The following is a 27,704-nucleotide window of genomic DNA, read 5'->3' as shown; positions in this document are numbered from 1 at the left end:
GGGAGGTGCTGGAGCTACAGAATCAGTGTAACTATGTCTTGATTGTTCCAGGAAGCGCTTGAGCTACAGAGTCAGTGTGACTATGAATTGATTGTTCTGGGAGGTGCTGGAGCTACAGAGTCAGTGTGACTATGACTTGATTATTCCTGGAGGTGCTGGAGCTACAGAGTCAGTGTGATTATAAATTGATTGTTCCGTGATATAATGCAACAATAGTACCTTAATAACAGTCTGTTCACACACTATAGACAATGAGAGCAGTTTAATACCCAGTGTCCTAATTTTGTTCTTAATGGAGAATCCTGAAACCTAGGCTTGTGTGTTTAAAAGCAGAAAAGCCGTATATAAGGCTGATGGAGCAGCATCTGACCTGAAGATCAGATTATCAGCTTCCTCCATTAGAAAATAAGCTTTCCCATATTGCTTGAATAATCATTTTATATTATATCTAATAAGAGCGGACACAATGATCTAAAGAGACTGACCTGTGAATAACAAAATAAACAAGAGAGAGTATGCTATGTAAGGAACGGTACGATGCATAACAAGAGATGATATCTGATAATGGGACGGTACTATACATAATAAGGGAGGACACTATGTAATTAGAGACGATGGCATACATAACTAGAGAGAATGTTACATAATAATGGATGGCACTGTACATTACAATAGAGGATACTGTGTTGCAAGGGACAGTGCTATACATAACACAGGTTAGGTGACTATCCAAATATCTATATATAGCAGGTGAAATGAATATTGAACACATCACCAAGTACCTAAGTAAATATATTTCTAAAGGTACGATTGACATGACTTTCTCACCAGATGTCTGTAACAACCCATCCAATCCACAGGCACAGAAATCAAACCATAAATGTCAATTATATGTAATAATGAGAGATGACACATGTAAAATGTATTGAACACAATAAGAAAGAGAAGTGCAAGAAGCCTGGAAAGTCCTGACAGCAGCTGAAATCTATCAGGAATTAGAAAGGAATCCATCCTTCCTTAAGGTACCTTCACACATAACGACTTACCTGCGATCCCGAAAACGATGCGACCTGATAGGGATCGCAGGTAAGTCGCTGGGAGGTCGCAGGTGAGATGTCACACAGTGAGATCTTACCAGCGATGCAGAACAATACAGATCGCAGTAGCGACCTGTATAACGATCTCAGCAGTCACTGTGATCCTGTTACACAGTGTCAAACACAGCGATGTGTCCTGCCCAGCAGGACATCGCCTTTGAAGAAAATGGCCTGGACCATTCTGCAACGACCGGCGACCACACAGCAGGGGCCTGATCGCTGGTAGGTGTCACACATAACGAGATCGCTAACGGGATCGCTACTGCGTCACCAAACGGTGCCTCAGCTGCGATCTCGCTAGCGATCTCGTTATGTGTGACGGTACCTTTAGCGCTCATTCACATGACCGTTCCGTTTGTCCTGGTCAGTTCCTGTTTTTTTGGGGACCCACGGACAGGACCATCCTTTCAATGTCTTTTGTGTAGGATCGGATGGCACATGGAAGAACTTCCGTGTGCATCCGATCCTACAAAAAAAACACATCGGATGCCGTATGTCTGTTCCGTTATTATGGAACATGTCCTGTTCTGTTCTGTAATAACAGACCGTGACTCAAAACAAGTCAGTGGGCCCGCAAAATCCCCGGAAGCAACACGGAAGCACTTCCGTGTTACTTCCGTCGGGTACCCGTGCAGTCTGTGTCCCGCTCCAGCCCCGCGGCTGCTCGCACTGCAGTGTGTCAGTGTCTGCCCGCCCTGCAATATCAGAAGCTTCACACACTGCAGTGCAGGCAGACACACACACAGCAGTGCATGCAGCCGCGGGGATGACAAGCGCTGCAGCTGTCATCCCCGCTGTCAGGAGGTTAGATGACATTATTACCTGCTGTGACGATCTCCTGCACTCCTGACATCAGCGCTGTCACTGCCTTCTATGCCCGCCGCCTTCTCACATCAAGTCTCGCGGGCGGCCCGAGACTGTCACTAGCGGTGACTGTGAAGATGTAATTTACCCTCTCACTGTATATGCTGTGATACTATGTCATGATATGTATATTTCCCTGGTTGTATTAGTTGTAATTCATGTATTTTCTTGGGGGAGCTACTGGTCTCAATGTGTCTCTCTCATACAATTGCAGTCTTGGCATCTAATGTGATTATGTAAATAGCCTGTCATCTTCTATCCAGAGTTGTGTATCTAGTCTGTAATTGCATTGGCCAGTGAAGGAATAGTCATTGTTCTGCACAGCAGGGGATCCCTTCATCTACTGTGGCTGGCAGACATATCGGAGCCCTGTGATGGACCAAACCATTGATGATAGGATGTGTGACCCCTACCCCCTGAACATGGTGGGCTGGTCAAGGAGCACAGACAATGCATTTCCCTTTTTTGTAACTTCAGAGTGAGCTGAAACTTGGAAAGAGAAGGAGCCCCAGCCTGGGTGGCTGTGGACACGGACGGAGCTAGGCCTGTGTGGCGGCCCGTGGGATTGTGTGGAACTCTTTGGACTACTGTAAGGACGATTGCTTTGTTATCCGGTCCGAGGATTGTCGGGAAGGGCCCCCGAATCTGTTTTACGTGGACTTATCGTGTGCTGTTCCAGTGTTCTTGTGAATAAACCTGTTGGATCGTCCCTCGGCCTCGTCCATCCTTTGCTCTGTTGTACACCCCGTCACAAACTGGTTGGCAGCGCTGGGATCAGAGCAGAAGGAATGGAGGACAATGGCTCAACATCAGGAACCAGCACTGCAGAGTACAACACCTGGACTTTGGGGAGCCTGCAATCAAAGGCCCGTGAAGTAGGAGTTCGTTTCAAAGGACTCTCCAAGGAGCAGCTGATTGAGGCGCTAGAAGGAGTCTGCTCGCAAAATGACGTGGAGGAAGGATCCTCACAGCAAACGGAAGAAAGACGGCAGCCGGAGGTAAATACCCCAAAAAGTCAGTGGGTTGTGTGGTACGAGGAGGAGATGGCACTGCTGGGAGATGAGGTCACCATTGAATATAAGATGGATGCTATTCGCAGAGCTCAAGAGCGGGCAGCATTGCTGGAGAGGAGATTTGCTGTGGAAGCAGCTAGAGGCTCCAGACAAACTTTAACCACAGCACCAACTATGAGGGAATTCTCCAGAGTGTCCCGCAAGGACTTTAAGCCATTTAATGAAGCTGCAGGTGACATTGAGGGCTTCTTTCAGGACTTTGAGCATCAGTGCCGATTAATGGAAGTCCCAGAAAGAGAGCGAGTCAGACACCTGGTGGGCCTCTTGGAGGGTGGAGCTGCCGACGCCTATAGAGCTATGGACCCTCAGTGGAATTGTGAGTATGGGGGGATAAAACAGACCATTCTGGAACATTATGCCGTGACCCCAGATACTTATAGGACTAAGTTCCGTACATTAGCCTGTGATGGAGAAGTGTCTTTCAAGATGTTTGCCCACAGACTGAAACAAGTATGCCATCGCTGGCTGGAGGGAGAGGGAGCCTTAACTTGGGAGACCTTCCTCCAGGTCATCCTAAAAGAGCAGTTCTATGCCAGGTGCCCTGCGGAAATCAGAGAATGGGTGCGTGAGAGAAAGCCGTCAACTGTGGAACAAGCTGCTGCTCTAGCTGATGAGGTGCTCACTATCAAGCCTCAGTGGAGGGTTCTGTTGGAGGATGGAGAGACGCCTAACAGCTCCACAACACCGGATGGCCCCAGTTATTCTGTCCCCATTGTTCCCCGTTCCTCTAAGCCACCACATGTTGATACCCGTGTTAATGTGCCTCCAGTTGCTTCTACTGCACTTTCTGGAATACGCCGGGGAGAGGAAGTAACAGAGCGCAGGTGTTATGTTTGTAGGCATCCCGGGCATTTGCAGGCCTCATGCCCAGCCAGCCCATGGAGGAATCATCCTCAAACCCCTACAGCACCTTCAGGTGGGAGCCGGCCTCCAAGTTCCCCTACCCCTTACCCAAGAGGACGCCTTGGATGGAGGGAGACTCAGCTCAGATGCTATCAATGTGGACAGCCAGGGCATCGGCAAGTCTCCTGCCCAGCTGTTCAAATGAGGACTGATCCTGCACCCAATCGGATTGTTAATTATTTACAGCCCAGTGCCATGGAGGAAGATGTGGCACCGCTATGTGAGGACTGGCCTAGTGACTCAGCCCCCCATGTTGCACCACCAGGAGTTTACGGGGTGCGACCCGCAGTTATGACGACTTCTGCTCATCGAGGTAAGCACTTGCAGGAGGTTGTGCTGGATGGACAGAGACTTGTTGGATTTTGTGACTCGGGTGCTTTCCTCACACTAGCTGATCCCCGAGTGGTTCGGCCTGAGGCAATCCATAGAGGACCTGGGATTGTTATTGAACTGGCTGGTGGACAATGGAGGACTATTCCCACAGCCACTGTGGATCTGAACTTTGGTTTTGGGGTCAGGCGATGTGTGGTTGGGGTGATGGGTGGTCTGCCTGCAGCTGTTCTCCTGGGCAATGATGTGGGAGAGCTACGATGCCAATTCGTGGCTGCATGAAGCCACATGTAAGTAACGCTCTGCCTGTGTGTACTTAACCAGTGACCTGTAGAGGTCCCTAGTACGTACACAAGTTGGGAGGGGGAGGGATTGTGAAGATGTAATTTACCCTCTCACTGTATATGCTGTGATACTATGTCATGATATGTATATTTCCCTGGTTGTATTAGTTGTTATTCATGTATTTTCTTGGGGGAGCTACTGGTCTCAATGTGTCTCTCTCATACAATTGCAGTCTTGGCATCTAATGTGATTATGTAAATAGCCTGTCATCTTCTATCCAGAGTTGTGTATCTAGTCTGTAATTGCATTGGCCAGTGAAGGAATAGTCATTGTTCTGCACAGCAGGGGATCCCTTCATCTACTGTGGCTGGCAGACATATCGGAGCCCTGTGATGGACCAAACCATTGATGATAGGATGTGTGACCCCTACCCCCTGAACATGGTGGGCTGGTCAAGGAGCACAGACAATGCATTTCCCTTTTTTGTAACTTCAGAGTGAGCTGAAACTTGGAAAGAGAAGGAGCCCCAGCCTGGGTGGCTGTGGACACGGACGGAGCTAGGCCTGTGTGGCGGCCCGTGGGATTGTGTGGAACTCTTTGGACTACTGTAAGGACGATTGCTTTGTTATCCGGTCCGAGGATTGTCGGGAAGGGCCCCCGAATCTGTTTTACGTGGACTTATCGTGTGCTGTTCCAGTGTTCTTGTGAATAAACCTGTTCGATCGTCCCTCGGCCTCGTCCATCCTTTGCTCTGTTGTACACCCCGTCACAGTGACGTAACGGGCTCTCGCGATTCTTTGCCGAGAACGCGGCGGGCATAGAAGGCAGTGTCACAGCAGGTAATGATCTCATCTAACCTCCTGACAGCAGCACTCGTCATCCCCTGCAGTGACCTGGGCTGACCTATTGATGTTAGCTCAGGTCACTGCATTACTCTCCCAGCCAATGGGGAACATTCTGCTCTTCATTGACTGGGACATTGACTATGGTATGGATCGTTGTGGGACCCCCTTATTGGATTACGCCGGACCCGGATTTGATTGTTCTTTTCAATAAATTGGTGAAAGAGGGAATGTTTTGGGGAGTGATTTTTCAAATAAAACTTTTTTTGTTGTCTGTTTGGTTTTTTTTTATTACTGACTGGGTTGTTGATGTCGGGTATCTGATAGACGCCGTGACATCACTAACCCCAGGGCTTGATGCCAGGTGACATTACACATCTGGCATCAACCCCAAATATTACCCCGTTTGCCACCGCACCAGGGCAACGGGATGAGTTGGGGCAAAGCGCCAGGATTGGCGCATCTAATGGATGCGCCACTTCTGGGGCGGCTGTAGCCTGCTATTTTTAGGCTGGGGAGTGTCCAATAACAGTGGACCTCCCTAGTCTGAGAATACCAGACCACAGCTGTCCGCTTTACCTTGGCTGGTGATCCAATTTGGGGGGGACCCCGTGTTTTTTGTTTTAAATTATTTATTTAATTTAAATAACAGTGTGGGATGCCCTCTGTTTTGGATTACCAGCCAAGGTGAAGCTGCCAGCTGTGGTCTGCAGGCTGCAGCCATCTGCTTTACCCTAGCTGGCTACAAAAAAATAGGGGGCATTACACGTCGTTGTTTTTTTTTTAAATTATTTATTTATTTTTTTGCTAAATACAAGGCTAAGCACCCTTTAGTGGCACATGAATGTCACTAAAGGGTGCCAGCTTAGAATATGCAGAGGGGTAGGACATTATATATGTCTTTCTCATCTATCTATCCATCTATCTATCTCTTTGTTTGTTCATTCATTCATTCATTCATTCATTCATTCATTCCTCTATCTCTCTGTCTCTATATCTATCTATCCATCTCTATATCTACTCATCTATTTATCTTTCTTGCTGCTTCCGTTTTTTGCGGTCCGCAAAAAAAACCCGGAAGGCACACGGATGACACACGGACTGTATACGGAACGGATGCCACACAGATGCCACACGGATGCATCCGTGAAAAAAAGGGACCGTTTTTTGCGGACCACAAAAACGGAACGGTCATGTGAATGTAGCCTTATAGTGACATATAATATCAGATGGTTCAACTGATGGCTTATAAAAAGGTGTCTCATCACTATTAATGGGCGCGCGTGCTCGCCATTGCTTGATACTTGATCAAGCATTGGCATACTCGGGTACTTATGGTGGTCGGCTTCCCTCCCCCCAGAAATGCTCTGTTTATGACTGGCTGTATGTGGACGGAGAGCTGAACTGCCCAATGATTGACTTCCATTATTTTTATTACTGGAGTTGAGTCCATCCCAGTGTCTGACCTACTCGACCCGAGTAACAAGCACCTAAACATTTTTGTGCTCATTCATCACTACTCATTACCAAGGTGCCACTCAAGAAACATCTCATGATGGGTAAAACCAGTGAGCTGTCTCAAGACTTTCAGAACCTTATTGTTGCATAATATACTGATGGAACTAGAAAGAGAACTATTCATCTCACCTGTTCAGTGCATGATTCACAGCTCCAAAATTATGAAAAATCCAAATAAATAAACCAGCACTGAGATAACAAATACAATTCTTGAAATTTATCGAATGCATAAAACCAAGGCTGGCTGACATTAGGTACCAAAAAGACAGTGAAAAAATGTCACTCTGGCAATGTGTTTCTGACCTCCACAGCCCTTAGTCCATGTCTGAACGACCACAGAAAAAGCAGGTATACATTGATGAGCAAAAGGGTCACAATGTTTTGAACTTTTGTTTTTTGGGCTCCATATCTCATCGTCCTCTACAACTTTGCTCATGAGACGATCTTCATTTTATAGACAATCATCTTGGCTATGTCATAAGTGAATTTGATTTTCAACTATTTAGCACAAGATTAGTTACACAGATTCTTGTCATGTCACAACATTGTTACTGTTTTGCTCTTTTTCGTCACGTATACTACAAATTACAACCTGTTCTCACATCCCCTAATAGCTCAGCATGTTATTAGGTTGATTCCAATCTGCTGTGAGATTGCGCCTACGGGCACTGGGCAGAGGAGTTTTTCCAGCCCATAGACCAGATTATTTGTATGTGATGGGAGTGGGTGCAATGAAGGAATAAAACTGCATTGATACTAAAAAATAATAATGAATGAGCCTTCTTAAGAACGCTGATCTCATGATAATCTTTCCGTGTAAACAGGCTGCCAATCGCGGGTGAAAAGATAATCGTTTTTGACGAGGAATCATCAACAGGACTCACAATGCCAAAAACCATGGCAGAGCCTACGAGCACTGTGCTATCGATTACAGATCTCAGTGTGCCTCGTTTTCCATAGTCCCCCTTTGTGCACAAGCTACTGGCGGTCATCTAATGCTGCCTTTTGACAGGGCAGGCAGTGTATCACATAATGTTGCTCACCTGTCCCAGCTGCAGCATTGGGCTCTGCTTTTCCCTTCCCTAGCATCCAGGGTTATTATAGTAACCATTATCAGTGTTAGGGGGGAAACTGGGCAATTGCCCAGGGCCCCCACCCTCTTAGGGGCCCCCAGCTTTTCAAGCACAAGGTACAGTGACAATACAAGTTACCACTACAATTTCCAAGGTTAAGACTAGAGAAAGACCTTTGATGATTTCACAGTCATGTGACCATGATGACATCAAAGGTCTTTCACCGTGCGGGAGTCCAGTCCTGCACATCATGTCAGCTGCCAAAAGGCTTGTCGTGACCCGCAGGACCCGGGAGATGCCGCTCCCTTTTTCCTTTCGGATTTAAATCCATATAAACATCGTGGCACCGGAACTTAGGGGTACTTTGCACGCTGCGACATCGCTAGCTGATACTAGCGATGCCGAGCGCAATAGTCCCCGCCCCCATCGCACATGCGATATCTTGTGATAGCTGCCATAGCGAACATTATCGCTACGGCAGATTCACATGCACTTAGCTGCCCTGCGACGTCGCTCTGGCCGGCGACCCGCCTTCTTCATAAGGGGGCGGGTTGTGCGGCGTCATAGCAACGTCACATGGCAGGCGGCCAATAGGAGCAGAGGGGCGGAGATAAGCGGGACGGACACATCCCGCCCACCTCCTTCCTTCCGCATTGCCGGTGGAGGCAGGTAGGAGATGTTCCTCGCTCCTGCAGCTTCACACACAGCGATGTGTGCTGCCGCAGGAACGTGGAACAACATCGTAACATCGGTCTTTCCAAAATTAGGGGTACTCTGCACACTACGACATCGCAGGTGCGATGTCGGTGGGGTCAAATCAAAAGTGACATCGGAGTGTGTAAATCGTTTTTTATACGATTAACGAGCGCAAAAGCATCGAAATCATATCATCGGTGTAGCGTTGGTCATTTCCATAATTTTGGCGCATCTAGGCTTTACATGTTGCGACATCGTTACTGGTGCCGGATGTGCGTCACTTTCAATTTGACCCCGATGATATCGCAGTAGCAATGTCGTAACGTGCAAAGTATCTCTTAGTCAGAGAAGCGTCCTTCAGCTCCAGCCCATATGTGCAGCGATGTGATGAGGTCAGGACTTTGCTGATGTCATCATACTGCTGCTGGCGCCAGGGCTGCAGAGATGGCGAGGACGTGGCAGGCACCGGTAAGTGCTCCATCAAGGAGCTGAAGATGAAATGTGGTATCATATTAGATGAGGGGGTCATGGTGGGGGAGGATTGGTGTTACTTTCTAAGGGACATTATGGGCCAATGTAGGACATTATAAGGCATTGGTGGATATTATGGGGCAATTGGGGGGGGGATTGTGAAAGGTGACATAGTATTGCAAGGGGTGAAGGGGGACTTTATGCATAGAGGCAGTATCGGGGAGATATGATGAAAAGGGGCAGTTTGTGGGGGAACACTATGGAAAGGAGCAGTATGTGGGGGGATATTATGGAGAAGTCAGTGTAGGGAGATATTGTTTCGAGCGTTGGCCGCTGCCGTTTCTAGGGCCGCTCGGATCCAGGTTCGCTGTTGCGGCTCGAATGGTGACCGGACCCGGGCTCGCACGGCCGTCCATCCTCACAACCGTCTGAAGGGGATCTTTACAGGGGGTTTTGGTGTGTCGGTGACGCCACCTGTGGGTTGCGGTGAGGGATGGTGACACCGCAGCTGCCTGGTGACGGGACACCAAGGGCTGATGGAGCGGGGCAGCAAGGTGGGATCCCCTCCACGGGTAGGGGAGGTGTAATCTCGGGGCCCTGTGTCGGTACACGGGAGTAATGGCTGCTGGAGGCGTGCCGGGTTGGACCGGGGATCAATGGTGTAATCACAGTTCAGTAATCTCATACAAGTCCAGTGGTAAAGCAAGTTGCCAGTGGCCGGCCGCCTATGGGTGGGTGTATTCGGGTCCCACACCTGAATGTAGCAAACAGGGGTCCCTTCCTCCTGCACTCTGTGTTTGTCATCTGTCAGATGACTAAGCATGAAACGGTGGCTAGGCTTTAATTGCTGTGAGTTGTACCTGGGTGTGGGTTTTTGATGGTATCAAGGAGCGTGAACTACATTTGTGACTACCTGGTTTTTCCAGGGCGTCACACTCCCCCCTTGGTTGAATACAGCCTGTCCTCGGGATGTCCGGCCACTGACGTTTATTTTTCTGCTTCTGCAATTGAAAAATTTAACAAACTTAAAACATTAGAAAACATTTGAAAATTTCTCGTCACATAGGGGAGTCACAGCACTTAAACGTTGCAAAGAACAACATCCCCTTCTTCCCTTTTACCCGCCACCCAAAACACCTGAACCCACCCTCGGTGCCACTGCTAATCACAGGTGCACACCGTCCCGAGTTCCTGTGAGTGTCCAGAATGTCTGGGTAAAAGTCCCTTTCCGCCAGTCAACCCCAAGAGTTCCACGGTCCGGAACCCTTGGCTTGGAGGTTAGCCACCGGTTTTGCTGGTGACTGGGCCTTGGCATCCAACCAACCTCTCCAGAGGCGTTACCGTCCTGGTGGTGGGGCAACAAGAAGGTAGATAGGGGTTATTTACAAAGCCCAAGAAAGTTTTTTGGTGACTTCGCCAGTCCTGAAGCCATGTCCATTGTTAACTTTAAACGGGGAAAACATGTGAACTGTTTAAGGGTAGCCAGAATCCGCTACCTAATCCTTATTTTCAAACAAATGACGGTGGGAGGTGAGACATGGTGTTTCATTCACCTCGACCCACTTTTTGATGTCCAGGGCAAACCACAATGCCAGGTGTAGCTCACCATATCCCCGGGTTCCAGATTACGGTCTGGGTGGCCGGTTGGCAAGTTAGGGGCCAGATCCCTCCGGGATACAAAAACTTCGGAATCCAATCCCGGCTCGTAAATAAAACTCCATCCTTTATGAGGGTCATAATATCGGCAAACAGGGGTCCCTTCCTCCTGCACTCTGTGTTTGTCTTCTGTCGGATGACTCCGCATGGAACGGGGAAGTCCACTCCCGGTACTGTGTATGTTTGGGAGCTGTGGCCCGCAAAATCTGACCCTTGGGATTTCTAATGGTCCTGATGGACACCCTATCCCCCGCGTTGGCCTTCCGTTTCGCTCTCTGGGCTTCTGGAGAACAAGGCCTGAAACCTTGTCCTCTGCTGTTGATTAACAAGGTGCATGCAACCTTCCTCGTCTTGGGTCCAGGCACCCCGTCTGTGCACGGCCTCCGGACTGGATTCCCGCTGTCGGCAACGGCGGGCTCCAACCCTGCCCCGGTCCACTTTAGGTCTCCCTCGACCAGATCTCCATCGCCTGTGTCCCTGTTTACTATCTGCCACGTAGCCAGGTAGTCCAGGGGCCCCTACCCCTGACTCCACTTGACTACTGCTCAGACTTGACTTAACTCCACTCAACTCAACTCTCCACTTCAACTGTCAGCTTTCAACTACTGTGTTCCCTCCCCTGACACCTCATTCGCCTGATCAGGCCCACTGGTGTGTCCTTATTATCATGAGGGGGTGGCTAGGCTTTAATGGCTGTGTGTTGTACCTGGGTGTGGGTTTTTGGTGGTATCAAGGAGGGTGAACTACATTTGTGACTACCTGGTTTTGCCAGGATGTCACAATATTATGGCTGCACAGTTCTATGGTTGAAAATATTGTTCTCCTGCAAAATCATGCATTTCTTTACTGTTAAAGGCATCAATTATAGAACCTGCTAATCACCTGCCTTGTATCTAGTGCCAGGCACTGTGTCCTCCTCCTCCCTCAGCCGGTTATACCACTACTGGTGCCTATTTTAAATTTCCTGGACTATTAATGCTACAAGTGCATCTCATTAAAGTAGAATATCAAAGTTAATTTATTTCAGTAATAATTCAATACAAAAAGAAAAACTCATATATTATATAGAGTCATTACACACAGAGGGATCTATTCCTATACATTATATAGAGTGATTACACACAGAGGGATCTATTTCTATAGATTATATAGAGTCATTACACACAGAGGGATCTATTCCTATATATTGTATAGAGTCATTACACACAGAGGGATCTATTCCTATATATTGTATAGAGTCCTTACACACAGAGGGATCTATGTCTATATATTATATAGAGTCATTACACACAGAGGGATCTATGTCTATATATTATATAGTCATTACACACAGAGGGATCTATTCCTATATATTATATAGAGACATTACACACAGAGGGATCTATTCCTATATATTGTATAGTCATTACACACAGAGGGATCTATTCCTATATATTGTATAGTCATTACACACAGATGGATCTATGTCTATATATTATATAGAGTCATTACACACACATGGATCTATTCCTATATATTATATAGAGACATTACGCACACATGGATCTATTCCTATATATCATATAGAGACATTACACACAGAGGGATCTATTCCTATATATTGTATAGAGTCCTTACACACAGACGTTTGGGTTTTCATTGGCTGTAAGCCATAATCATCAACATTAACAGAAATAAACATGTGAAATATATCCCTCTGTGTGTAATGACTCACAGTTCTTCTGTTACTGTATTTTGGGGTTCTCTGTAACTATCCCTGTTATTTTGGATCTCCTCAAGCTGCCGAGCCTGTCTCCTTTACTCCTCCTGTTCGCATGGTGTCCGATCCTGGGTTCAACAGCTTCTCTAGTTGGGACAACTCTCTAAGCCCGCCAGGGTGAGCCGTAGGCTCCGGACCACTCAAGGTTTCCTCAGGGCTCCCTGACACCATAGCCACATCTTCACATTCGCAAACCCTATCCAGAATTGGCATCTCTCGAGGCCGATCTAGCTAACCAACCTCCCGCTAGCTGCCACTCCACTTAGCTATTCACCTACCCTATCTAGGGTTGCTCTTGTTACTACTCCGGCCCGGTCACTAGATTGTCACCTATTTTGGCCCTGAGTACCCACCTATCTCTGCTACATATAACATTAACTCTTTCATGTACATTCACCATATTCAACAAATAAGTAAAACATTAATATTCTCATAACAGCAATATATCTTCAGGGCGGGCTGGAGCCCCCTTCTACATAGAACAACTGGCAGCAATAATAGAGGAAATTATAATACATAACTTTTAATCAATAAATCTAAAAAATTGCGCAGTGATGCAATCATAAAAAATTGTGCAAACAAAGAAAACAACATTCAAGTCCAAAAAAGGACCAACCATGAACGAACCTATGTCAAAAACACCACTCTTATTGAAGATGGTGTATATAAGTATTTGTCAGAAAAGGTTCGAAAATTCACGTTAGTGTCATATGTTTCTAACATGCATTGATCTGAATAGTGGGCAAAAATCCCAGTCTTATGAATTTAAAGCTAGGTGCGTTCTAGTGAGAACAGAAACCTCTATTTGTAACGTATCGATGCAATATATAAAGTTAGTGTTTCTTCAATGAAACAAGACATATGTCCTATATATTGTCCTGGTTCTGTTGACCATAACCCATGAAGCAAAGCAAAATCACAGTGGTGTTATTTGTGGGTATGGTCTTAACGACAATATATATGACTTAATTTTGCCTAATGATAATGCATACAAATCAATGCTGTGGTACAATGTGCATTCAGACAATTGACAATAAAGGGTTGGTCTCACCCATATGTCCGGGTTAGTTTTCGGATGGGGTCAGAGGCATGGATGCATCAGATGACTGTCCGTAGCCAGGCGTGGAGCTCTATCCCTGGAATGAACTAACTGACTCCTCAAACCCCATTGACTCCAGCCCTTACAAGGGCAGTACCAAACTGACCCCGAGTTAAATGGCCCTAATCAATCTTCAGCAGAAAGCCTCCCGACGCGTTTCCTCCACCAAGATTCATCAGGGGAGATGCTTTACTCAGGTATAGGGCTATTAATACAAGCAAGGAGACCCACTCTACATGGTCTCATGCTAGAATCCTATAATCAGACCATGTACAGTGGGTCTCCTTGCTTGTATTAATAGAACCAGGACAATATATAGGACATATGTCTTGTTTCATTGAAGAAACACTAACTTTATATATTGCATCAATACGTTACAAATAGAGGTTTCTGTTCTCACTAGAACGCACCTAGCTTTAAATTCATAAGACTGGGATTTTTGCCCACTATTCAGATCAATGCATGTTAGAAACATATGACACTAACGTGAATTTTCGAACCTTTTTTGACAAATAATTATATACACCATCTTCAATAAGAGTGGTGTTTTTGACATAGGTTCGGTCATGGTTGGTCCTTTTTTGGACTTGAATGTTGTTTTCTTTTAGGAATTGCGGAACAGGGACAGAATTGGCAGGCAATGACGTAGTCAGCAAACGTAGTAGAGGTCAAATCCGGATCGGGCAGCGAGGTACAAAAACAGCAGGCAGGAGGGTAGTCAGAAAACACGCAGACGTCAACACACAGGAATCACCAAACAGAATAGGACGTAACAGGAGCCAGGAAAATCAGAACTATCTCTGGCAGTGGTCATGTGACAGGAGGGGGAATAAGAAGGGTGTGGTGTCTTCCCATTGGCTGTAGCTGAACGCTGGCAACTTCAGCTGGAAGACACATGCCACCCACAGTCAGCCAGCGGTACTGCAGATCCCAAGATTACCCAGCCTAGTGAATGAGCGGAGCCTGCGCCCACCGCTGGCATCGACTCCTCTCCCATCACCAGCACCATCCACGGCAGGAACACGGCGTCGCCTGCCGATCGGAGCAGAAGTCGCTGGAGCAGACTCCGGCGGTGATGTAACAGTACCACATCATTGATTTGTATGCATTATCATTAGGCAAAATGAAGTCATATATTGTCGTTAAGACCATACCCACAAATAACACCACTGTGATTTTGGTTTGTTTCATGGGTTATGGTCAACAGAACCAGGACAATATATAGAACATATGTCTTGTTTCATTGAAGAAACACTAACTTTATATATTGCATCAATACGTTACAAATAGAGGTTTCTGTTCTCACTAGAACACACCTAGCTTTAAATTCATAAGACTGGGATTTTTGCCCACTATTCAGATCAATGCATGTTATAAACATATGACACTAACGTGAATTTTCGAACCTTTTCTGACAAATACTTATATATACCATCTTCAATAAGAGTGGTGTTTTTCACATACGTTCGTTCATGATTGGTCCTTTTTTGGACTTGAATGTTGTTTTCTTTGTTTGCACAATTTTTTATGATTGCATCACTGCGCAATTTTTAGATTTATTGATTAAAAGTTATGTATTATAATTTCCTCTATTACTGCTGCCAATTGTTCCATTTCTAGAAGAGGTACAGGAACGGCCCTCTACTGTCCGTTTCTCCAATTGCTGGTATTTCCCCCTTCTACATAATAATACATAGCAGTTGTATACATGAGGCAAAAGGTAGCAGAGTGAGGAGCCGATCCCATCATGAGGTCATAGATTGCCAGGAGGAAGTTGACTCCATTGATTCTAACCCTGACCCAATTTATAAAGTTACTGCCATTGCCAAATTTATTTTACAACTATCCACAGTAATTCCAACTCCACCATGTGAAAAGTCTCCATGGCATCCAGAGGCAGGAAGGAGCGGAGATCCCCGAATCAATCAATGCAAATTCATATTTTTCTATTCCAGTCTGACATCTGCAGATTAATTATCCTATTAGAGTAAATCTAACAACCGTCCAATCAGAGCCCGGCCCTGCCCTTATAGAAGGCACAGCTCATTTATTGTCTTCACCCTGTTTAGTTTTCTGCTTCTTCCTGGTGAATTAGTTTTCCTTTTGTGATATCAGTATGGAGAAGATGCTCGTCCTCTCCTTAATACTTCTGGCCGTGTCCCGGGCATATTCTGGTGAGTGTGTAAGGGGCGGCTTATTATGTTCTTATCTGTTATATCACTTGATTAGTAAATGTTGCATTGTTTTCTATCACTGTCACTAGTTTTTAATTTGTTTTTATTGAAACATTTTTGAACCAAAAAAAAACATTAGAAAAGTAAAAGATACATATACACCATAAGAAAAGAAAAGTGTCTCTTCTCTCACATTCTACCCCACATGTTTATCTGTTAGATTTGTAATATTTATTATAAAAGTAGTTGCAAAATTGAATGATCCTCTAATCTAATCCAATATAATGATATTGTAAATTGTTATCTTCTCACATGGCGTCTTATAAATGTGAATCATGTTGTACATCACAGGGGGCGCCACCTGCTACAATTCTTTCCTGATATCACATTGTTGAGCTGGAACATTTTTTTTCTATCAACCTGCAGATTGTTTGGTAAAATGGTGATAAAAGATTCCCAGTCAAAGAAGACTCTGACTCTCTGTTCCTTGTGTAGGGAAGCCTCCATCCAATCCATTTTTAATAGATAACACATTTTTTTTCCAGAAGTAATTTGCAAGGTGGTGGCTGTTTCTGTATCTAAAATTAAATGTACACTACTACGGACACCTTAAAATATAATAATTTGCTCACCTCTTCATAAAATGGTAGATTTCTGGCTCTAAATAGCCAAAACTAGCCCATAGGGGTTCTTATGCCCGCAATGACTTATTCTGCGGCACGCGGGCAGATTTCCAGGGACCGCAGTGCTGGGGCATCAGCTGCATCTTGCTGGCAGCTGGCCCTTTAAAACCCTGCTCGGCGCATTCAATGCTGAGCCCTGCGATTCATAAACCGAAGGATTACATATCTACACTGACATTGGCTAGCGTGAGGACGTACTTTGTAGGCGGGGTAGGCTCGAGGTGCGCTCCTGTCCAACAGAAGAGGAGCAACTGCACCATCATCCCTAGGTCTCTGTCCCCACAACGCTCTTTGTGCCCCCAGCGCTCACTCTCCCTGGCAGCGCTCTCTGTCCCCGCAGCTCTATCTGTGCCTGCAGCCTCTCCCAGGTCTGTCTGTGACCTCAGCCTCCCCCAGGTCTGTCTGTGACCTCAGCCTCCCCCAGGTCTGTCTGTGACCTCAGCCTCCCCCAGGTCTGTCTGTGACCTGAGCCTCCCCCAGGTCTGTCTGTGACCTCAGCCTCTCCCAGGTCTGTCTGTGAACCCAGCCTCCCCCAGCGCTCTCTGTGCCTGCAGCCTCTCTCAGGTCTGTGTGTGACCTCAGCGCCCCCCAGTGCTCTCTGTGCCCCCCCAGCACCCCCAGGGCTGTATGTGCCCCCAGAGCTGTCTATACCCCCACCAGTCTCCAGGGCTGTCTGTGCCCCCAGGGCTGTCTGTACCCCCAGCATTCTACAGGGCTGTCTGTGACCCCAGCCTCCCTCTGTGCTCTCTGTGACTCCCAGCCTCCCCCAGGTCTGTCTGTGACCCCCAGCCTCCCCCAGGTCTGTCTGTGACACCCAGCCTCCCCCAGGTCTGTCTGTGACCCCCAGCCTCCCCCAGGTCTGTCTGTGACCCCCAGCCTCCCTCAGGTCTGTCTGTGACCCCCAGCCTCCCCCAGGTCTGTCTGTGACCCCCAGCCTCCCCCAGGTCTGTCTGTGACCCCCAGCCTCCCCTAGGTCTGTCTGTGACCCCCAGCCTCCCCCAGGTCTGTCTGTGACCCCCAGTTCTGTCTGTGACCCCCAGCCTCCCCCAGGTCTGTCTGTGACCCCCAGCCTCCCCCAGGTCTGTCTGTGACCCCCAGCCTCCCCCAGGTATGTCTGTGACCCCCAGCCTCCCCCAGGTCTGTCTGTGACCCCCAGCCTCCCCCAGGTCTGTCTGTGACCCCCAGCCTCCCCCAGGTCTGTCTGTGACCCCCAGCCTCCCCCAGGTCTGTCTGTCACCCCCAGCCTCCCCCAGGTCTGTCTGTGACCCCAGCCTCCCCCAGGTCTGTCTGTGACTCCCAGCCTCCCCCAGGTCTGTCTGTGACCCCCAGCCTCCCCCAGGTCTGTCTGTGACCCCCAGCCTCCCCCAGGTCTGTCTGTGACCCCCAGCCTCCCCCAGGTCTGTCTGTGACCCCCAGCCTCCCCCAGGTCTGTTTGTGACCCCCAGCCTCCCCCAGGTCTGTCTGTGACCCCCAGCCTCCCCCAGGTCTGTCTGTGACCCCCAGCCTCCCCCAGGTCTGTCTGTGACCCCCAAACCTCCCCCAGGTCTGTCTGTGACCCCCAGCCTCCCCCAGGTCTGTCTGTGACCCCCAGCCTCCCCCAGGTCTGTCTGTGACCCCCAGCCTCCCCCAGGTCTGTCTGTGACCCCCAGCCTCCCCCAGGTCTGTCTGTGACCCCCAGCCTCCCCCAGGTCTGTCTGTGACCCCCAGCCTCCCCCAGGTCTGTCTGTGACCCCCAGCCTCCCCCAGGTCTGTCTGTGACCCCCAGCCTCCCCCAGGTCTGTCTGTGACCCCCAGCCTCCCCCAGGTCTGTCTGTGACCCCCAGCCTCCCCCAGGTCTGTCTGTGACCCCCAGCCTCCCCCAGGTCTGTCTGTGACCCCCAGCCTCCCCCAGGTCTGTCTGTGACCCCCAGCCTCCCCCAGGTCTGTCTGTGACCCCCAGCCTCCCCCAGGTCTGTCTGTGACCCCCAGCCTCCCCCAGGTCTGTCTGTGACCCCCAGCCTCCCCCAGGTCTGTCTGTGACCCCAGCCTCCCCCAGGTCTGTCTGTGACCCCAGCCTCCCCCAGGTCTGCCTGCGACCTCAGCCTCCCCCAGGTCTGCCTGCGACCCCAGCCTCCCCCAGGTCTTTCTGTGAACCCAGCCTCCCCTAGGTCTGTCTGTGACCCCAGCCTCCTCCAGGTCTGTCTGTGAACCCAGCCTCCCCCAGCGCTCTCTGTGCCTGCAGCCTCTCTCAGGTCTGTGTGTGACCTCAGCGTCCCCCAGTGCTCTCTGTGCCCCCCCAACACCCCCAGGGCTGTATGTGCCCCCTGGGCTGTCTGTACCCCTATCAGTCTCCAGGGCTGTCTGTGCCCCCAGGGCTGTCTGTACCCCCAGCATTCTCCAGGGGTGTCTGTGACCCCAGCCTCCCTCTGTGCTCTCTGTGACCCCAGCCTCCCCCAGTTCTGTCTGTGACCCCCAGCCTCCCCCAGGTCTGTCTGTGACCCCCAGCCTCCCCCAGGTCTGTCTGTGACCCCCAGCCTCCCCCAGGTCTGTCTGTGACCCCCAGCCTCCCCCAGGTCTGTCTGTGACCCCCAGCCTCCCCCAGGTCTGTCTGTGACCCCCAGCCTCCCCCAGGTCTGTCTGTGACCCCCAGCCTCCCCCAGGTCTGTCTGTGACCCCCAGCCTCCCCCAGGTCTGTCTGTGACCCCCAGCCTCCCCCAGGGTGTCTGTAACCCCCAGCCTCCCCTAGGTCTGTCTGTGACCCCCAGCCTCCCCCAGGTCTGTCTGTGACCCCCAGGTCTGTCTGTGACCCCCAGCCTCCCCCAGGTCTGTCTGTGACCCCCAGCCTCCCCCAGGTCTGTCTGTGACCCCCAGCCTCCCCCAGGGTGTCTGTGCAACTCCGGAGTTCCCATGGTTGTCTGTGCAACTCCAGAGTTCCCATGGCTGTCTGTGCCTTTCCCATTATCCCCCTCGCTGTTTGTGCCCCAGCAATGTATATATCCCCAGTGATGTCTGTGCCGCTCAGTAATGTATGTACCCCCAGTTTATGCCCTACTGCTTTACTAGTGATGAAGAAAAGGTAACCAGCTCACCTGCTTGGAGTTCCAATAGTTCTGGTCGGTGCACGGACATCAGCAGAGCCCACTGAAGGATATGATACAATCGAAGAATTCCAGCATCCAGATTCCACATTAGGTATCCTCCGAAACGCGTACCTGTTTGATATGCCATGTGGTTTTAATTTCATGAAATGACCTTTTAAACTTCTAAAATAAAGAATTTGTTTTATACCTATTCTGGATGCTGGAATTCTTTGATTGCTTTCCTAGTGATGTATATTCCTCCCAGCCATGTTTATGTCCTCTCAGCTATGTCTGTGCTCCCCATCAATTATGTATATACCCACCAGTGATGTCTATGCCCACAGCCACGTCTATGCCCTGCAGCCCTCCCCAGTGATGTGTTTGCCCTCAGCATCTCCTTTGATGTATGTGCCCCTCAGCCTCCCCAGTGATCTATATACCCCCTCCTGTGATGTATATACCTCACACCCAGCCGACTCAAGCCTGGAAAAGCATTTGTGAGAAGCAACAAGATCAATATCACAGAACATCACAGCCGCACCAAAGAGAAGCCGCTCCAGCCTCCACAGTGAGTTAATTGCTTGGCCAAATATAACAGGGTCATTTTCAAGCTGATAATTTTGTGGGGGCCCCCAAATTGTTGTAGAAATTTCCAAATGGCCCCTGGCAGAAAAAAGGTTTCCCACCCCTGCAATAAGACAATTATATGGATTTGCATTAGGGGATTGATATGTAAAACAATTATTTGCTATATACAGTCCTATTTCAGGAGCCTCATTTCTAGATATCTAGATGATTGCAGACATTTGTGTGCTTGGGTTAGGGCAGTGATGGCGAACCTTTCACAGGCCAAGTACCCAAACTGTAGCCTAAAACCAAATTTTTTCTCCTGGTAAATGCACCACATCCTGGTAAATGCACTACATCCTGGTAAATGCACCATATCCTGATAAATTTACCCCATTCTGGTAAATGCTCCCCATCCTAGTAAATGTACCCCATCCTGGCATGTCCTCCATCCTGATAAATGTTCCCTATCCTGGCATGTCCCCCATCCTGGTAAATGCTCCCCATCCTGGCAAGTCTGCCATCCTGGTAAATGCACCACATTCTGGTAAATGCCCCCCATCCTGGTAAATGCTCACCATCCTGGTTAATGTCCTCCATCCTGGTAAATGTCCTCCATCCTGGTAAATCTCCTCGATCTTGATAAATGGTCCCCATCCTGGTAAATGCCCCCGATCCTGGCATGTCCCCTATCTTTGTAAATGCACCACATCCTGGTAAATGCACCACATCCTGGTAAATGTTCTCCATCCAGGCAAATGTACCCCATCCTGGCATGTTCACCCATCCTGGCATGTCCCCCCCATCCTGGCATGTTCCCCCCCCCCGATCCTGGCATGTTTCACCCATCCTGGCATAGTCCCTCATCCTGGTATGTCCCCCATCTTGGTAAATGCTCCCCATCCTGGTTAATTTTCTCCATCCTGGTAAATGTACCCCATGATGGCATGTTCCCCCATACTGGCATGTGCCCCATCCATACATGTGCCCCCATCCTTACATGTGCCCCATCCTGGCATGTGCCCCCCTATCCTGGCATGTGCCCCCCTATCCTCCTGGCATGTTCCCATATTTTCCTGGCATGTTCCCATATCTTCCTGGCATGTTCCCCCCATCCTGGCATATTCCCTCATCCTGGTACAGCCACACACACTTTAAAAAAAAAAGCCATACTCACCTTCCAACACCCACTCCACCACTGGGCCCTCAGTTCCCGTGCGGCCACAAGACGTCCTTACACCGGCGCAGCTTGCTGATGCTCCTGATGTCTTCTAGGGAACAGGCCTACGGCCCAGGAGAGGAGTGACAGAGTGAAGAGAAATGTCTCCTCCGCTGCAACACAACTTTGAACTGTGACCGCGCCAGCAATGCAAAGCGGCAGGATGAGGCGACGGCGCGCTTGCTGACAGGGAGGGCTCTGCGTGCCCTGTGTGGCACTTGTGCCATAGGTTTGTTGTCATCACTGGGCTAGGGCTTTCAATATGTTTGAACACAATGAATTTTGGTCATCTGAATCCCACATTATCATGGAGGTTTGGGGTTTAGCGTAATCCATAAAGGTATGAAAAAAACCTGTAATTCAAGGATATTTGTCCTTTAATTATACTCAATTTAGATACCATTTGTATACCAACGATATGAGGGCCCCAATCTTAGTAATAATGGATGTAATGTAATGTAGCTTATGCCCGGCCTATAATGGAAGAAGATAATGACAATATTTGGATAGTTCACCATAATTTCGGCAGTTGTATATGTTCTTTCTCTTTTATCCAAAGGCTGAAATTATTCCTTTCTGGAGCCAGTTATAAAAGATTTCTCCGATCCACCCATGGCTGTTAACCAGTTAAATCTCGCTGTCAAACTCTGATAGCAGGATTTAACACATGCCAGCGGGGATCACACCATTCCCTACAGCCATCTGCGGCCCTGTGATGTTGTGGAGGTCGACTGAGCCATAGCTTGTATGTTCAAACGTAATAAGAATATCTGTGTATATAAATAATCAAAATATAGATGTAGTTGCATAATAATCTGTCTGTCTATGTAGCCATCGCATAGACTCATAGTATAATTCAAAGTTGTATAGTCATGAAGGAGTTAACCAAAGATAATGAAGCCAGAATATGAAGCTGCAAAAGTGTTATCAGTAATGTTCACACAGAAAGAATGTACAAGAAACAAACTGCGCTGTGAGAAATTAAGGAGTAAAAGTACTCCCTGTTTAGCTTCAAGGCCGAAGTAGCTTTTCTGTATAATTGGATCTATCGAATACACGGGTTCAATTGATGACGCTGGCTCAAGGAGAGCATGTCTGTGTGTTCATTGTCTGATACATTGATATATCGGCACTGGTATACAGCAAATACGACACCGTCTCTGCATATCCCAAACGAAGACTCCATTAGCAGTCTTCACCCAAATTCCTCCCTTGACAATGTGATCACAGCAAGCCAATGGGTTTTCATGACAGCTGATGACCCCTGTCACTTCCATGGCTCACTTCCCATGTACACCAGCTGAGCGCTGGCACTCACAGGAGATCAGCATTCCCGGTGTTCAGAGCAGCACTGACACTGTTTCAGTATCACTCTGAACAGCAGAATCAATTGCAGTACATCAACTTCAAGTCCCTAAGCAGACTAGTAAAAACAATAAAAAGTGTAAAAACCAAAAAGATTTTAAAAATCTGAAAAAAAAACAACATAAAAATCCCATTCAAATCACTCCCCTTATTCCCATTGAAAATAAAACAATTAAAAAAAAAAAGCAAAAAACAAAACACACATTTGGTATCGCCGCGTTAAGAAATCTACCCACTCTATCACAATATAAAATAAATTAATCTGATTGGCAAAGGGCATAATGAGAAAAAAATGTAAAAACACCAGAATTAAGATTTTTTGGTCACGGCAATATTGCAATTAAATACAATAACAGGTGATCAAAACATCGCACCTACCCAAAAATTGTATCAGTAACAACACCAGCTCAAGACACAAAAAATAAGCCCTCACTGGGCCCCAGATCCCGAAAAAAATAGAATGTTATTGGTCTCGGAAAATAGCAACAAAGACGCATATCATTTTTTTTTTTTTTTTACAAATTTCTGAATGTATTCATCACTTTAATTTAAAAAAAAAACAAACTACATGTTTGGCATCTACGTGACACCCCAGGGCTATGGTGTACTCGGGTCGGGTGTGTGTGACACTTAGGGGAGTCGTGGTCGCGGCCGATGCCCACGTGGTCACGGCTGATTGTCCACTATGCCACTTGCGGTGTGTGGCCAGGTTATTGAAGCCGCCGCTGCAGGGCTCTGCTGGGGCTAGTGGAGTAATGCACCTTAGGCTAGGTTCACATTTCCGTCAATTTGTATCAGTCACAATCCGCGGCTCTGGTAAACAACGGAATCCGTTTGGCAGATTCTATTGTTTCTCATAGACTTGTATGAGTGGCGGATTGCAACTGATGACCTTGCGTTGCATCCGCTGCGTAGCGGATCAGTCGTCTTTGGACTGACCGCCTGGCGGAAACAACGCAGAATGTAACGTTTTTTGGACCGTCAAAATTAACGCACTGCGCAGGAATCCGTCGCAATCCGTCGCGCTTGTAATGTTTGTCTATGGTGCTGGATTCCGTCATAACCCGTCTTATGACGGAATCCAGCGCTGGATTCCGTCATGCTCTACTGAGCATGCCCAGCATGCTTGGCACACCCACTGGGCTGTCCCAAACACAAACGGATCATGACGGATCCGCTATTTTCCGTGATCCGTAGCACTCTCATTTTTCAGGATCCATGGCTCAGTGACTGCTTATTTTTTTTGCATGTTGAAGTGACGTTTTTAACAGTACCATTTTTTTTCACAGAAGCACCATTTTCATTCTTGTTATCGTATTTTGCACAAAACTTGCAGCAACTAAAAAAATGTAATTTTGGCGTTTGGAATTTTTTTGAAGCGACGCTGTTTACCGATCGGATTAATTGATTTTATATTTTGATAGATCGGGCATTTCTGAATGCAGCAATACCAAATGTGTGTATATTTTTATTTTTTTTAACCCTTTAATTTTCAATGGGGTGAACGGGTGGGTGAGTTGAACGTTTAGGTTTTTTTATTTTTTTTTTAATTTTTTAAAACTTTGTATTTACTTTTTTAATTTTATTTTACTAGGTCCCCCTAGGGGATTATAAGGATCAGCAACATGATCGATCTTCCATTTCTCCAGATCACAGCTACACAGCTGAGATCTGCAAAAAAGCAGCTCTCCTATTACACACCGCAGTCTGCCGGGTGTAAAGCGGGCTTTACATGCTACGACATCGCTAGTAATAGCTAGCGATATCGAGCGTCTAAGCACCCGCCCTCGTCGTGTGTGCGATATCGTGTGTTCGCTGCCGTAGCGAACATTATCGCTACGGCAGCGCCACACGCACTTACCTGGTTGGCGTCGGCGTTGTGACTGCCGAACAATCCCTCCCTCAAGGGGGAGGGACGTTCGGCATCACAGCGACGTCACCGCAACGTCACTAAGCGGCCGGCCAATCAAAGTGGAGGGGCGGAGATGAGCGGGACGTAACATCCTGCCCACCTCCTTCCTTCCGTATTGCGGCCGGCGGCAGGTAAGGAGACGTTCCTCGCTCCTGCGGTGTCACACACAGCGATGTGTGCTGCCGCAGGAACGAGGAACAACATCGATAATCAGCCATTACCGATTTTTGGGACGACCTCTCCATGGTGAATGATTTTCACCATTTTTTAGGTCGCTTAAGGTCGCTGGTCAGTGTCACACGCTGCGATATCGTTAATGACGCCGGATGTGTGTCACTAACAACATAACCTCGACGATAAAATATTAGCGATATCGTAGCGTGTAAAGCCCCCTTTAGAGGAAGTGACACATGATAGCTACAGGAGTCATCACATGACCCTGTGCTACCATGACGACCATTGGATCCACGTGATCACTGTGGAGACACGGGGCTCAGTGGGTGCTCTCGTCCACTAAAACCCACCGCCTTTAGAAAGACAGCGTGGCTCAGGGCTCATCCCAACTGAACGCCGGCCTCCTTAACCGTGGGCGTAACACTACTCAGACAACACAGGGATGAGGGAACCACAATAATTAGACTTTATTGGATCCCCAAAAAATTAACGGCACATAACACATAACCAGCAAAACACACAAATGTAACAGGCAACAGAGTCTCACCCTTCCGCTGGCTCACCAGGGATTTAGAATGTCCTTGCCTCAGAGGTTCCAGGGCAGCTTACTCCAATCCAGCAGCACCCCGCTTTTGGCGGGCACCCACCGAGAAAGGAATAGCGCCAGATTTAAGAAGCTGGCTGAGGTCTGCAAATTCTGTTCCAGGTGACTGAACTATCCCAACCTGAGTGTCCTCCTTAGGTAGTCCTGTATGATGTTACAATCCTGGCAGCCGGAGTCGAAATCCCTAGGCTGTGGATATGGTCTCCAACCAGAACCGGAGCCCCTAGATTGAAGCCATAAGATATCCTGATCCTCTAGTCAGCTCCAAAGCGCTTAGACTGGATCCATCAGCATCCATCAACAACAACCTGGTGGCTTAAAGAAATCCCTTTTATAGCCACAGCCTTCCACTTGGATACACTGCGTCCTCATCGATTGGTTGGACAAGATCGCCTCTCCTATTGGATGAATCTCAAGCTGCATGGACAATGTTCATTTAAATGATGTGCATAGAAAGACTGAAGATATCTACATGAAGTCTGCAAGTCACAGACTCGACAATGGCTACTAAGGTAATCACATTAGCAATACACAACTACAATACAATGGTTACTGGAAAAGTCTGGAGAACAATACGTCTGGCTTTCAGTGGCCAACACAATTACATTGAGACAACAAGAGTCTTGTAAAAACAATGAGGGACTTCTCCCCCGTCTATAGACAATCTATCATGCTGTCTGGCTGAATTTTAAGAAACTTTAACCCATGAGAGTCCATGTCGTCACAATCACGTCACAAGACTTCCGTTGGGGCTGGTAAAGTGAATGACCACTATTACATTGTGCTGTGACATTTTCACAGCGCGCTGTAAGGGGTTAACAGGCACAAGTGGGTAGCGAATCCACTCGTGCTTGATAGCTGATAGCTGATACCTAAATGATCTATGATGTATCCAGTACGTCATGTGCGTGAAGAGATTAAAATAAGCTAAAACCTTCTAAGCTCAAGGGAAGGGCATGCCTTCAGTCATGGTTCCCCCACAGAGGGTTTTTTCCCTCTCCTGAGCACTTTAGGATGACTCTTCATGAGAGGTTCGATGTGTTTAAGACCCTTGTTATAATGGTTTCAACTTTATATGTTCACACCATTGAATTCAATAATAAAAAAAAGTGTCAAATACGGCTCTGAATTTATCTTTTATGTGAATTGTCACAGCTTCAAGCTAAAGGAGTCAGGTGGAAGTTGGAGTCAGGGTACGGTGGACTATTTTATCTAATACAGGCTGTATAATCTCATGGTGATGAATAGGCTTGATTATGGGGAGCAGCGTGAAGGCTGTGGTACGATGGTGTCTTTACGGCTGTCTGGCCTGGTTCGGATGTCGGACAGCTGGGGTATCACAGATCTGGGAATCACTGCGTCCGAGCACTTCACCTGACTTCTACTATGGTGGTTATAATCCTGACAGTTAAATAAAGCTGTGGCTATTTTTGACATCCAAACTTGTGTTTTTGTGTATTTATTAGGGTTGAAGTTTACTGTAGTTCCGGTTGTTTTTAGGGAGAGCGAGGGTCCATCCCACCCCATATCCAACAGCCATGTACTGTATGCGTGATGTATAACGCTCTCTGTCTCCCACAGACGGTCACTCTCTGCAGTTTTACTACACGGGGGTCTCCTCTCCGGGGTCCGGCCTGCCAGAGTTCTCCATAGTCGGATACGTGGATGATCGGGAGATTACAAATTATAACTCAGACACTGGCAGAATCCGACCCAAGGTCCAATGGATGGAGAAAGTGGATGATGGATACTGGGAGAGAAATACACCGATGGGAAAATGGTTTGAAGCGTCATTCAGACAAGATCTTAAGACACTGATGAGTCAATTCAATCAAACTAGAGGTGAGAGACACACACTATATATCCCAATATACATTCTACATGGTATACACTAATAAACACACTACACTGTATACACAATAAACTGTATGCACTAATATATACGCTGTATACACTAAACACTAATATAAACACACTAGTTATTGAACCCGTTCTACACCCGGGTATCCATGATTTATCATTGGGGTGGGACTTTGTGGATCTTTTTGATCTATTCCTCCCCTGGGTGCTTTCTTACTCTTTATTTAAATTCTGCACTGAGGCCGCTGCCATCATCTCTATGGACGGCGCATGTGCAGTGCAGTGTTAACGTTGTAGTTGAATTAATCAATAAAATGGTGCCGATTTAGAGCCTGCTGATACTACCAACTCTGGCGCCATTTTATTGAAGACAGTGTCTTTGAATATCATCTGAAACAAACTGGTGACTGGTGATATTCAC

At 47.7% G+C, this 27,704-nt stretch overlaps 1 protein-coding gene across 4 annotated transcripts in view; it reads left to right on the top strand.

The window, feature by feature from the left end:
- The first annotated feature begins 15,751 nt into the window (after window positions 1-15,751).
- LOC142250862 (BOLA class I histocompatibility antigen, alpha chain BL3-7-like) overlaps window positions 15,752-27,704 on the top strand; it is a 343,542-nt gene continuing 331,589 nt past the window's right edge. For all 4 annotated transcript variants that reach the window (XM_075323138.1, XM_075323136.1, XM_075323139.1 and 1 more), the window contains exons 1-2: window positions 15,752-15,840; window positions 27,005-27,265. In XM_075323138.1, the coding sequence (XP_075179253.1) occupies window positions 15,783-15,840; window positions 27,005-27,265 (319 nt within the window). In that variant the 5' untranslated portion in view covers window positions 15,752-15,782. The remainder of the gene's footprint in view (window positions 15,841-27,004; window positions 27,266-27,704) is intronic.

This window comes from Anomaloglossus baeobatrachus, chromosome 9, assembly GCF_048569485.1.
Source record: "Anomaloglossus baeobatrachus isolate aAnoBae1 chromosome 9, aAnoBae1.hap1, whole genome shotgun sequence".
Classification (NCBI taxonomy): Eukaryota; Metazoa; Chordata; class Amphibia; order Anura; family Aromobatidae; genus Anomaloglossus; species Anomaloglossus baeobatrachus.
Note: the sequence above shows the minus strand (reverse complement) of the source record. Positions and strands in the feature narration are given on the sequence as shown.